A 13,982-nucleotide genomic window follows, 5' to 3' on the forward strand; every position below is an offset into this window, starting at 1 on the left:
AGAAGAAGTAACAACAGCCAGGAGCTACTCTGACACAAAGTAAGAACTGACTGAATAAAAATCACATCACTTGTTTGCCATAAAGCTCCAAGACATTTTTGTCATCCAATTCCTGAATGAATTTTGGCTGAGGCAGGCAAACTTAAGACCTCTAATAAGTCCTTTTATTCTCAGCTTAATAATTCTAACTAGTTTACCATACAACTGTCTTCCACATGTCCTGCCAATGGGATCCCACTAACTACACAGACATGAAATACATAGACATAAAACTTAGTAAGAAAAGCATTCAGAAAGATCAGAGAGAAGCTTTTTAAAGTATTTTATTTATTTTAATACAGATACAATATTTTTCCAAGGTCACTTTAGAGTATGTTGCATACAGGCTATTAAAATGGAAGTGCCCGTGCAGTCATTTCAGGTTAAATATGCACGGTATATTCTACAACACAAAAAATGCATTTAGAGTTTTTTCTTGCTCCAGAATGATTTGGCAGCTTCAAAAAAGCTAACACACGTTTCCATTCTCAAAATCAATCCATTGAACAACAAAACCCAAAACTGAAATGCAATCTACCCCAACCACCAAAGAACATGCTTATCTCAGTAAGGACCTCTTAGCAGATCGGGCTGCAACAGTTGCAGAGCTGTCTTTATCATGACCCTCAAAGTACTGCTGCTCTATTCGTCGACAAAAGGCTGTGAGATTACTGTATTTTTTCACTTGTTCAGAGAGTTCGTCAGTGGTTAGTTGAGTAGTGAGGATTGTGAAGAGATGTCCAAATACCAGAGCATCTAATTCAGTTGGTCTGTAAAAGCAAACAGAAAAAAGAACACAGAACAGGTATTGTGGAAGGCAAGTCCTGATCAAGAACAACCCTGCGGTTCTGAATAACTTCTCGCTATCCATGCAATCTAAAAATTAGAAAGAAATCAGGCAACACTGAACTTGCCAAATGCATGAAAACTGTATAAAGTATATACACATACTGCTAGTTCTTAGTATGGCATCCTTCTTTGCTTTTGGTGGCTTGGAAATAACGCTCCTTAGAAAAGGCAGAGTTACTGATCCAATATCAAACCATGCTCCACCTTTTAGTTCTGTAACAAGGGCAACTGTTTATCAGGTCTTTTGGGGGTTTTTCTTTTTCCTCTGCAGATGTATATAAAAAACCCAGCTATTGTCTCACAAAGGAAGAAAAAAAAAAAAAGAGGAGGCAAAAAAAAAAAAAAATCACAAAGTCCCTATTCCGTTTTTGTGCTTTTCAATAGCCAGGAACTATTCAACCGATAAGAAAAGGAGCTCCAGGGCAACAGCAGCTGGAAACATCTCTTTTTTTGAAAGAGGACTACACAGAAGAAAACAGGTATTTTGGGAAACAGTGGTCTATTGAATGTTTTCAGTCCTACCTTAGTTTAGGTACAAGCTTTCTGAATTGTCATCTTGGACCTTTATATAAAAGTAGCCCATGTGCAAATAAATATTTTTTTCAAATATATTAATAACTTAAGAGTCCTTCTTCATTAGTGTTCAAGGTAAGCAGCATGAGGGTTTTTTAACCGATAATTCTTTTGCCTTTCTATTTGTGGATCACTAAGAACTCTCCAGTGGAGAGGTGGACCCTCGTGTAACAAACCTAAATCTGGCAGCAAGAGGCTGCCTTTCTTATTTACCTCCTAGAGACTCCCAGAAGTCACAAACTTCCTGAAATATAATGGACTAAGAACACGTACTTTCTTGGCACTATTTCAGCTAAAAAGCTTAAAGGTTGAAGCTTTACCAACAAAGCCTGGTTAACAAACAACAAAAACAAAATCCCCAAGCTACAATTCTTTACAAATACAGAAAGAAAATTTAGGAGTGTTAAAGAATGATGAGAAGATGCAATTCAAACTTGCCTTCTATAATGCATATTTCTGTATCCATTCAATTTACGCTATCTGCCTAGTCTCAACTTCGGAAAATTAAGGGGCAAAGACCCACACAGAAAAGTAACGAAGACCATATGCTGCCTTTTAAAGACATCTCTCTGTCCAAACATAGTTAACTGAAGTCCAGACCTGAGCATTTCTAGTCTGGTCTATGCACAGGAGACGAGAGGGAGCTAATGTGATGCTATTTAAATTCATAACATTTAAAAAATATTGAATTATTGGACAGGGAAAAAAAAAAAGGCGTTTTGCAATTGGAAGAAATGAGTGAAAGCAGAGGACATCCCATGATGGCCATGGTGTTCCTTTTTTCTCCCCTGGGATTGTGAATCTTAGTTTTCATTTTGCAACTCATCCTTTATCAATACAAGGCTAACTTCTCCCCCAGTTCTTACAACTCACAGGCACCATCACACTGATTCAGTTCATTCAGAGCTGCCCCTGGTGTTAAGAAGGGCAAAAGAAGCTGCCCTGGTCAGATGGCATGACGTACGTTCACTCTCCTGTACCCAGCAGACAATGTTAACCAAGAAATACAACTAAAGCTTTAAACACATCATTTTAAATAAGAAACCATATAAAGGTGTACATTTGTAGCCTACATAAGTTGTGGTAGACTCTGTAGAGAAGACAAGCAGGAGTAAAAGTAAATCATAAACAGAAAAAAAACCCAACAGAAACTTAAGAGAAACTTTCCTTTTAAAACCTTTAATCACTTATTTCTGAAACTTCATGTTTATATTCCAGTCACACATTTGTATTTCCCCAACTAATCACATAGCATTAAAATAAAACAGGAGCTTTCCATATATATATATATATAAAAGCAGATGTATATCTGTATCTCACATTCCTGGATGTAATATTTCAGTAAAGAGTAACTTACTGCTTATTGAAGAAATATGGTTGTGTTCCTAATCTCTGGGAGAGAGCCTGACAACACTGATCTACGTCTTCAAGCACCTATCCAAACACAGAAGAGATAAAAATCCATATTGTCAGGAAACACCAACATAGCAAAAAATAACCTCCTTACAGTATTTGCACTGACGGTGGGAACAAGGAACATACAACGTTGGAAGATCAAAAGCTGTTAAAGTCAGTCAAACCTACACAGTGGGCAGGTAGCTAAGTGTTACTTAATCTAACATTTGATGTAAAGCAATTTTGATTAAGTGCTTTCCATAACATTTATAACTTAAATTAAAGCTTAATTAAAGCTACTAACTTATACCTCAAAACTGCTTTTTTTTTTTTTTTTTTTTTAAATTAGACCTCTAACAGGGGGAAGCCACAATCCTGCAAAGCGCATATTAATGCCATACAGGAAGTGAGGGCTGTAACTTACAAACTATTTTCAGGACTATGGCTTAAACCAACATCACCAGAGATGTATACTCATGGTAAAACATCCTTCCTCCCACCCCACCGGGTTGCACATAATTTAAGATTTATTGCTGCTGAAGGCAAATACTTGACTCCAGATAATGTTTTAAGTACACAATATGTTTTTTTACTACATCTGTTTCAAGAAAGTGTTACTCTCCAAAGCGGGAAGACAGAAAGAAACAGGGTAAAGCAGTAAGCTTCACTTTTCATACTGACCTGTTCAAGTGTCTTGCCAGCCCATCCAATGGCTTTCATCTTTCGCCTTACCTCCCATTGCTTCTGATAGGACAAAATGCGGTTAAGAGGCCACGGGTAAGGGGAGCCATACCTCGGGTGAGTAATCTTTGTTTAGAAACAGAAAGGTAGTGTGTTATCATACAAGAAAAAAACAGATACCTCTATCCCCAAAATAGCTAATAGTCACTTATTTCTATCAGAAAGGGAGTTGTAAAAGAGAAAGCAAGTTGTGTGATATGCTGTAATTATTTGCACAGAATTTATAGTTTGCAGCATAAACATTTAAAACTATTACTTCAGAAACATATACAAAACCCATATCTATTTTGCAGTCAGCTACCTCCAGTAATGACACAACTTCCCTAAAATGTATATGCAAGCAAAATTAAAGTGAAAAGACTGTATCATTAATGGTATAAACCTCAATGTTTCATTTATGAGTAGGGACTTGCAATTGTGAGCAAAAGTGTTTTCTCATTAAATTTTAATTAAGATAAATGCTGCAGAACCACTCACCTCCTCTACTGTAATATCATCACACCACTGGAGATAGAGCTAGGAACAGAAAGAACACTTACTAAAACTTCCTAATAAAGGAGAATACAGAGACAATCATTTCTCACTAGTAGAATATTTTTTTCCTATATTAGATTAAATTTCCATTTCATTCATTCTGTTAGACCTCTGAAAGTAGAAAAGTAATTAAAATTGGAAGGCAAAAGCCCAGTTGCTAGTCCTTACTTCACCAGCACCAGAAGCAAGCTGGGACTGAAAGCCCACTCCCATTGCCCACACTGCACACAACTCAGCACAGAGATCACCAGCCCTCAGCCACCTCCAGCTTGCCAGCATTTCCAACACTGTTCCTACACTGGGATTGTGTCACGTTAACTGGACACGGACATGAACCGCAAGGGAACCCAGCCACCCGCTAGGCACATGAGCACATGCACTGTGGAAGCTGACAGCAGTGTGCCTGCCCAGCTGTGGGACAGGGTAGGATCCCAGGAATCACTGGCATTTTCCATCTGTGGAAATCGGTTACTTCTACAGCTACAGGATGCACTTGAGATAGATCAGGGGAAGCACACCCATGGCTTGTGTCTACAGGAGCATTTCAGCAAGCAATCCATAGGGTCCACAGAATTTATTCCTACCTCCTTTCACCTCAAAGCTTGATGACCTAATCTAAGAACAAGCAGTATTTCCAATATAAGGAAAAATCCTAAAGCTTTCTTGCCTATAATCACTTATGCAAGTGTGTGGAGTTACTATGGTTTGCTGTACCTCTGCTGTCAAGAGCATATTATTGACTAATTCCATGTAGGCTTTCATCTCAGCTTTTTGGACTTCATCCAACCCATCACTGAGAGAATGGCCCTAATGGGGAAGGAAAAAAAAAAAAAAAAAGACGACACACATGTAAGAAAGGATATTGGAATATTCAGCAATGCCTGACCCAGGGACCTCTGAAGTCAATGAGCTTTGGCTCAGATCCTCATCTCTTACATAGTTCAATAACAAATTACATATGTCATTTTTACACATAGTGTCCTTCAGAATTAAAAAGAAATCACTGTAACATTACCACAGCTAATCTACAAGAAATGTAGATTACAGATGAACACAGTTTGAGCACACAGCCTCCTGTGTATCTCTGTGGCAAGAAGTAAACATAAATTTACATCTGTGATACAGCTCTATCAGCTGCTTGGTGAAAAGAAAGTATTTTTAAAAATATAGGGCGGGGGAGAAGCCAAGGCAAATTTGAACACTATCTGACACTTCAGGATTTAAATCAGTCAGTTCTGGATTTAAGAGCTCTGAGACCCAGAGACAGGGCACACAGAAAAACAGACTCAGAAACTGGCACTGGTATGCAGCTATCCCACATAGAATTTACTTCCAGAATTTGAGTAAATGACAAAGAAAACCACTTCCACATCAACAAATTTCTAGTACGGGATATCTTTCTTTTAAAATGGCACTAGATTTCTACACAGTTTTAAGAAAGTAAGTAACATTCCAGAAGAGGACACCAAATCAGCACAAGTACTAAGCAGGATTAACGTGCTATTTCAGTAACTGATGAAAACAATGTACTGTTACCTTGGCTTTTACAAACTGGACTATGGGCCCAAGTTCAGATACTACTTGATTTCCCACGTGAATAAAGGGTACTTTGCCTGTAAAACGAGAGATGTATTTTAGTAAGAGCTTTTTATACCTCTAAAACATCATTTACAATTTTCAAAGCAATTAAATTTTGCAGGTACAGCTGAACATCAGGATTTTTTTCAAATGAGCACAGGTAAAGCTCTAACATACATAGCTCACCCAGCGAACATTTGTAGTAACAAATATCTTCCTCCTCCTGACCCTCTTTTACATGCAATACTTGCAATTCTGTATTTCAAAGTTATTGAGATCTATCGACTTGTACTTTAATAATGAATTTTGCTTTGCTGGAAAGACTTAATTCAACATTTCTCTGAAGTATAGCTGAGAAACCCCAGGAAAGCAGACAGAGCCCTTGGCTAGTTTTACAACACAACGCGTTCCCACCCTCCCTTCTAACTCACTAGCAGGTAAAGGACTGCTGAAAGGATGACGGGAGATGTGGCACTGTGCCCAGAAAAGCAAGCAGGGGGAAGTGCAAACACACACTCAGCCAGGCAGGATCTTGACTCTCCCTCCTCCAGTCCTTCAGATTTCCAACAACTGGACCCGCCGGCTCCTGTTGCCTGCCCCAGACTTCACCCTCTAGTTGTGAGCTGGTATTTTTGAGCCTCTGTGGTCCTGGGGTCAGGAACAAGTTCTCAGTATGAAACCCACAGCTTCAAAATATTGGGGGCTGGGAGGGGGAAGGAGCTGCTAATATCATCATGGAAGCAAGATGGGATTAAAGCTTAATACTAGTAAGGCTCAACGTTCAGCCTATGAAGCTGAGCCCCGAGGGTCCAGCCTGGTGCAGGGCTAAAAATGGCCAGTCCTCAAAAGGAAACTGGGAAATGACTGTATCACTGGTGAAACTTGGGGGTGTGAAGGGCTCCCGAGTCTGTATGCACCACCGTCTCTGCTTGGTAACTTTTCTTACACACAGAACTGAGCCAAAGCTTTAAGGCAGACAGAGATACAAGAGGAAGCCCTGTTACAAACAGCAAGCCAGAAAGAATGACAGAAGTTGCTTTATGCCACTTCTTCCCAGCCCTCAATATGTGAAGCTGAGGGCTCCTGCTCCAATGCACCCTAACCAGGTTGCTTGTCCTGCAAATCTTCATCCAAGTGCAACTGACAAGCATCAACCTAATATTTAAGACTAAATCTTTCAGGATTATTTACATACAAAATGGAGATAAATGCTGGATGCTTTGTATTACTGAAAGCATCCTCAAGCCCAAAGGCAGTAAATGAGCCTGCCCAGTGCATTGGGGCACAGCACCCTTTTACCTTCCCGCCTCTCACTGTGGGCAAAATCTGCTTTCAATAGACAGCCCGAAGAACAAGATCAGTATCTGCCTGACTCCAAATATGTTATTAGCAATACATTCACTCTTTTCACTGAAACACAAAAAACCTACTGTTCAGCCTAACTCAAACACAGTTCATACTAACAGCAGATTCAGTCATGGTTTTTAGCATGAGATTCACTTCTCACTGGCTTGATCAGCCTAAGGGTAATAAATGAAGTGCATCGCACCAACCAAGGCTTCATCAGCATCCACACGCTGCATGTTGACGAAGGAAACACAGACCTCTCGATGCTGCCGTATTCAGCGGTTTCAGTCAGACTGTACTTCACACACCAAGACAATCCTTTGATATCATACTTTTGACTCCTTCAGAATGGGTTTCGTCATTACAATGACTATGAGATAAATAACCTTCCTCCCAAAACAATGAGATCTTTGCCTGTTGCTACTGTGAGACAGAAGGTGGTAGGGAGGGAGAAGGGATTAAATGAAAACCTTGTCTGAATTATCATTAAAGAACCAATACAAAGAAAGGAAATGGGGCAAGTGAATAAAAATAATTAGGACTCCAGGAGTAAGGGCACAAAGAAAGCATGTATTTCTACCTACATTTAAAATTGAAGTAGTATAATTTTCCTTCTTGTGCTCCTTGTTTTCGGCAGAAGAAGGAAGTGTTCAGACCCACATTACAACATCAGATGCCAGCAAGTGCGAACATTGGGGTGCGAGTGGCGGAGAAGCAAAAGCATGCAACTGCTACCAGTCCTACTCCTGCGCATGCAAGATGCTCCTCTGTGCATGTATTCAGCATTTCAAAGCTAGCTTTATTTACTAACAAATAGTTTATATACCTTCATATTTTGCTGGTTTTTCAATGCTGCCCAGCAACTGTTTTTTTTTTTAAATAGCATAATTCCACTGCTTTGACCAAAATACCAGTAGCAGCAGCAGAACCAATACAGCTGGCAGACATATACTGACAGGCACTTCCATGTGGCAGTCATCAGCCAGAGCCAGGTAATCAGTAAATAAATACCTCCTCACACAACAAAAATCTGGAACAGTGTGAGGGTTGCCAGTCTTTTGCACCCTGCATTCACCAATGCTGGTTTTTAGGCTACCTTCTGGACCTGACCTCTGGATGTTTCTAGGCAACCAGACATCTCCAGCAAAAGGTAAGTGCTGTACCCTTCTAATACTGAATTTATTGTTGGTGGGTTTGTATTTTTTCCCCCAGACAGTTTCATGGATCAGAGGGCGATTTAAAACTGCCTGTCACCCTTAACAGTGACGATGCACCCTTCAGTCTTCTCCTGTATCAACATCCTGGCAATCATCTCCCAGACAGGGTAACAAAAGATACTCCTCTGGTGTTGTCTCACCCCAGCAATGGGAAAATATAACAGCATTCACTAGAATATTCCCTAGATGCAGAATAAACACACTTTTGGAAACGTAAGTCTTTCTGCTTCAGGACACAACTCCTCTCGGGCATTTTAGAGGTTTCCACCAGGCATCTGAAATGTGTGAATGCTATATATGGGTACTGCAGTCGCAGTTAAACATTGTGCCAATGTTACTTTGCATTTGACTGTTTTAATTGTTTACAGAGGAGAAACTGCATTGGAGAGGAGGGGGGAAGGCAACCCATACATGGTAGCACTGACGGACTGTTATCAGCAAGACAAGGCGCAGTTGCCATGGTATCAAAATGGAGGTATAACGTAGTAATCTAAATGAAGGCCACACTTACCAGATGGGGACATGTACTCGGCATTTGCCCTGCAAACCACCTGGATTGGCAGATTGCACATTTGCAAAAAGGCCTGGAAACAAAGAGTCACATTTAAAAAGCATTAATACACCAGTGACAAATAAGCGTGTTCTTCTCAATCCATTTGACTATGTTTTAGCTAGTTCTTAGCACACGCTTGTGAAACACAGCTCCTTGCATACTGCTTTTAGGAAGAAAGAAAGGTAGGTTAAAGAAAAACAAGGTTTTTTAACTTCCTTAGACAACTGTTTATCATCCAGTCATTGACTGGAATTATTCTAATGAAATTTCATCTACTTTTACTGTTTTTCTTCAAGATGAGCAAAGAAGCAGTATCTCACAGAAACAATTAGTGCTGCGGCTGTACAAAATTAAGCAACATTTTGCCCCTCCTGAAAATCATAGTGCTAACTTCTTCTGGATAAAGCTGGCTACCCAAGTTCACGCTGTGTAACACAGCAAACATATATCATACTCTCCCACATTATATTTACAATAGCTGCCAGAAGTTTTGCTCCATGATACTGTCAGAGCAGAAGCCTGCTTTGGGAGCAAGTATTTATTATCTGTAATTTCTGTGAATCATGGAGAGTGCAAGTGATCAGTTTACTGTTTCTTTCTATCCATAACCTTTGATTCAAAGCATTCCGAGTAGGATGCCGATTTTCATGCACCTGCAATCACCACAAAATCCTTAGTGTGTTTCTGTTGAAATAGCAAATTATCAAGAAAAATACTTGCAATTCGGACAGAACACAGCAAATAAGGAACTTCCTAAACCTCTAGAGTCTCTCAACTCAGCTGAAGTCCTATTGTTCATTTTGTCTTTGCAATAAGACAGGGCAGAATTCCAGATTCCAAAAATACACCTATTTATTATTTTACCACACTGTGGCTTGAGGTTAAAAAAGCCTACACCAAGGTGGCTATCACCATGAAGAAAAATGCTGCTAACTTGGCACTTTCTACATAAGCCTCTTCTTAGCTCATCAGATTGCCGGATCTAGCACTAAGCTGCACACTCAGAGCTTTAAATGCTCAGACCCTAATCGTAGACATCAAAGTAACCCAAACCTTAACCTTGAGATTGCTGAGCTCTGCACTAAATGAGACCATAAGGCATGAACTAACACCGACATCAGCCCTGTTCCTAACTTTCTGGCTTCTGTAGTACCCATTGAGCAAACAAAAATAACCCAAACAGCCCCTCTCCTTTCCCCTGCAATCTTCAAGTCCTTTATTCCCAAACCCTAATCCAAGCGCTGATACTAACTGTACCCTGGGGAAAAGAAGCCAAAAGCTTTGGTCCTTTTCCAGCCAAATCCAAGAACTGCACGGTCCATTACAACACTTGGCTCTTGCAGGTGTAGATGACCTAACTCAAACCCAAATCCCAATTTAAAGCAAGGAACTGTGGTCACAAGCTGCTAGGCAAGATATTGATTACAGCTGATGAGAGCCCACCTCAGACTTCTAGAAGCTCTGCAAAACCCACCACAAACCTGGGTTTCTACCGCTTTTGATTTCCTCAGCCTAACTCTAATTTAAAGCACTACTTGGGAGCCAATTATTATACATACACATGCAGAGATATAGACAGAGAGATAAAAAGGGGCTACTAGTCATAGTCAGCATCAGCCAAATACTGCAAGTTCTGCACTACTTAACAATAAACTGGTCTTTAGAGTGCCAAAACCTCATCCCAACCAGAATCTCTATCACTGCTTAACAGAGCAACTATGACCCAAAGAAAATACAAGGCACTGCCGACATTTGACACCACCTCACTTTCTAAGTCTGTGTGTCCACCAAAAATCAATGCTCTTGCTATCTTAGCATCCCAAATTCCATGCAAACAGTAATACCCAAAGGACCAATTCTTAAACAGGAATTTAAGACATTGGTCTGTCTGAGTACTAGATCTCTTCCTTTGCCTGCTGGCTCTGTAGGATCTAGCAATGTGCAGGCTGTTCCAGCTACTGCTATACACATCATATCTTCTGCCCAAACTGGGGCTTCATATGCAACTTTTTTGGAAATAGCTAAGAGATAAGAATGCAGAGACTTTGGTTTAGTTTATATATACACTCCTATACCACTGCTGGACATGGTGTAACCCACCAAAAACATACAGTCTAACTCAGATGGTACAGAGACTTGGTTCTTCCGAAAGCTATACCAGTAGCTAACAACATCTTAACAGTATTGTGCTGCAGTGGAACTGATGGCATCAAACAACAGCTTCAAAGAATTGCATCTCTGGGTGGGAGGAGTGGAATGAACTTGTACCATTCTACTTAATCCTTGGCTGTTGAATTCCATCTCAAAAATATGTAAAGTTTCATTTGGTCTAGGCTTACCAAATTAATTTCCTTTGCAGTTAGCCACTAAATTAACTCTGCAATTCTGCAGTAAGCTAGAGATGAATTTTATAACTGCCATGTACTATTCTCACTGCAAGATCGTAAGAAAAAAAAATCTGAACTGCACTGGAGTTAGGGCAACATATGAATAACTGAAAAGCTTGTAAGCATGGATACACATTTAAGCAAAGAGAGGTGAATCAGAGAAATACAAAAATGAGACATGCTGGCACAGAATACTTAGGTTACATGACTTGCTTCAGTAAATTACTGCCTACAGTACATTGTATTGCATATTTGCTCCTACATAGTACAAGGTTTCTACCAAAAACCCAGTTTGTGAGTGAAAAACAGTCCTCAGCATAGAGGCTAAACTATAAATAAAAGTTTTGCAGTGTAAAGAGCTCAGCCAAGTTTCCATCAAAAACCTGAATCTGACCTTTCTCTCCCTCCTTCTCCTCAATAAATATCCACAGAACAATGAATATCGACCTTTATTACATTTGGCAGGGAAATTCTACCTCAGTCTCTAGCCTAGTGCAAAGGGGATTGAGAATACATTGCCATTTCAGCATCTCAGAAATGCAAACACACTGGGTCCATGTGCCTTTTTTGCACTTTGTAAAGAAAAGAGGACAGGGGAGGTTGAACTAGAACTGAGCTCTAATGTCGGAACAGGTATTAACTACATAAAAACATTCACTACTGTGCATAATAAAAAGCAGATTCTAGAAAGCTTAGAAATAAGTCAGTCTGCCCTCAGAGAGACCCTAAAGTAAACACCAAACCAAAAACCTGAGAAAATTTCCTTGGAACAGTCATCTCCAGTTCTGATGAACATTTTATAGATGGGAAAGGAGAACTGAGTTTGAGAAACTGAAAAGTGATTCAAGATTAAAATTGGGCAAATCCGTCTGCTTCTGTGTTCACCCCAGCAGTCCCCCTGTGAGGTTCAGAGATTGCTAGAGCTGCCTCTCTAGCCGCCTTACAAGGCCTGTTCCAGCAATCCTCTTCAACATCCACGTGCCAACACCTCTTCCACTTCAGCCTTTGTCTATAATTAGGATCAGCTTTAATATAAGTGGTGAAATAGTAATGAAAAACAAAACCAAGAGAAAACAGAACAGTGAAAGAGTTGAAGACAAAATCATTTAATGCCATAAATAACCCTAAAAATAAAAATTTAAAAATCAAAACCTGCTATTAAGTTTTTAAAGAGATAGAAGCCCCAGGAATTAAAAGACCAGGATGTTGAGCTGTAATTTGTAACCAATGCATGACCTATCCAATTTTAAGTCCTCCTTAAATATTGTTCTAGAGGAAAATGAAGGAAAGCTCCACAATGAGAGAAGTTTAATCCTTATTGGATCTACACTGCTGAACTAATCATTACCTAGAGAAGGACAGTATCTATTTCTTGACCCAGCTTAAACTGGAACCATTGGACAGCCTTCAAGTTGACCAAAAATACATGTCAACTGGTAAGAGGAGACAGTACTATCCCAAACTATGAGGGGCTCAGCTTAAGAAACAAGCCTTGCAGTTTACAATGCTATGAGAATACTTACATTCTTTCATTGATGTGACTAACAGGGTTTGAAAATTATTAGTACTAACAACATAGGTGTTTTTGACTTTTCCAGCAAAGTGAATGCATTTCATATTTATAGAAATTATGGTTTCTTTTAGAAAAGATGTACAAGGATCGTGACCTTATATTCACTGACAGAAAACCTCAAATTTTTTTCTGATGCATTCAATTAGATAAATTAGATTATAGACAATAACTGATGTTAGACAGTAAGTGGCATAAACTATTATCAAAATAGTTGAAACTGGCACAGATCAAAGAAATCCTACAGAGAGAGAATATAGGACAAAGCAGCAATTTTTGTGAGTCTTTATTTCATTTAACGCTTTAGCCCAGTGATCAAGGGAGGATTTGTTCCCTTTTTGACCACTCAAGAAGAATGTCAAGAACCAGCACATTTGGTATGCAGATGGTATCAGACCGCCATAGCTTCCAGCTCAGATTATCTCGTTTCCCTTTGGGTACCTCACATATATAATTTGAGCAGGCAAGTAAACCCTCGCTGTTCTTGCAAGACAAACCATCAGTAAATTGGAGCTCAGCTCCTCTGACTGCTTACAGAGTGAAGGGCGAGAGACTGAAGGCTGAAACCACCCCAGTGCAATTCTGCTGAGATTTATGACGATATCAACATCCCTTCAAAGACACAGCATCAAAAGCTGAGCCATCTGAAAGATCAAGGGCCCAGGCTTATTCTAGTACATCAGAGATTACTGTTAACATCATAAATTTGGCTGATGAACTTAAAAATGGGACTGAAAGGGGGCAACTGAATTCCAAGTGACACATAAACTAGTTAATCAAGCCCTTGTGAAAATTAACCTAAAACTGGTAAACAAGATGGTAACAGCAAAACTAGAAACAAGACACTTGACTGAGCACAGCCTGTCATACCTTGCAAAGATGCTTGTAATTCCAGTACAGCATTAAATTTCCTGCTCTCTCACCTCTGGAAAAAAAGTGTACTAGCACAGAATGAACAGAGGCCACATTGTAGGCCCCAACCTGGATCTCCTCCAGCACCTAGGATTCTCACACAATAATACTACAGCAGTTGCAGTTCTTCAGAATAGGGGGAAAAAAATTAGCTCTCATGTCTGTAGTAAAACTGATACAATTACTTCATCTAAAGTTTTCTGGTTCAAAGTTACTGTAAAGATGTTAACTGAAAATGTTTACTGATACCTTGAAAACAACTCTTCCAAACAAACTCTAAGCAAGGA

The 13,982-nt window shown here is 39.6% G+C and overlaps 1 protein-coding gene across 1 annotated transcript in view; it reads right to left on the minus strand.

The window, feature by feature from the left end:
• Nucleotides 1–309: 309 nt before the first annotated feature.
• MTX2 (metaxin 2) overlaps nt 310–13,982 on the minus strand; it is a 60,078-nt gene continuing 46,405 nt past the window's right edge. Inside the window, exons 5-11 of the mRNA XM_009894631.1 lie at nt 8,785–8,857; nt 5,668–5,744; nt 4,846–4,938; nt 4,075–4,113; nt 3,538–3,663; nt 2,819–2,895; nt 310–809 (exon numbers count right to left, since the gene is read on the minus strand). Coding sequence (XP_009892933.1) covers nt 599–809; nt 2,819–2,895; nt 3,538–3,663; nt 4,075–4,113; nt 4,846–4,938; nt 5,668–5,744; nt 8,785–8,857 — 696 coding nt within the window. The 3' untranslated portion in view covers nt 310–598. The remainder of the gene's footprint in view (nt 810–2,818; nt 2,896–3,537; nt 3,664–4,074; nt 4,114–4,845; nt 4,939–5,667; nt 5,745–8,784; nt 8,858–13,982) is intronic.

Source organism: Charadrius vociferus, unplaced genomic scaffold (genome assembly GCF_000708025.1).
Source record: "Charadrius vociferus isolate BGI_N301 unplaced genomic scaffold, ASM70802v2 scaffold161, whole genome shotgun sequence".
NCBI lineage: Eukaryota > Metazoa > Chordata > Aves > Charadriiformes > Charadriidae > Charadrius > Charadrius vociferus.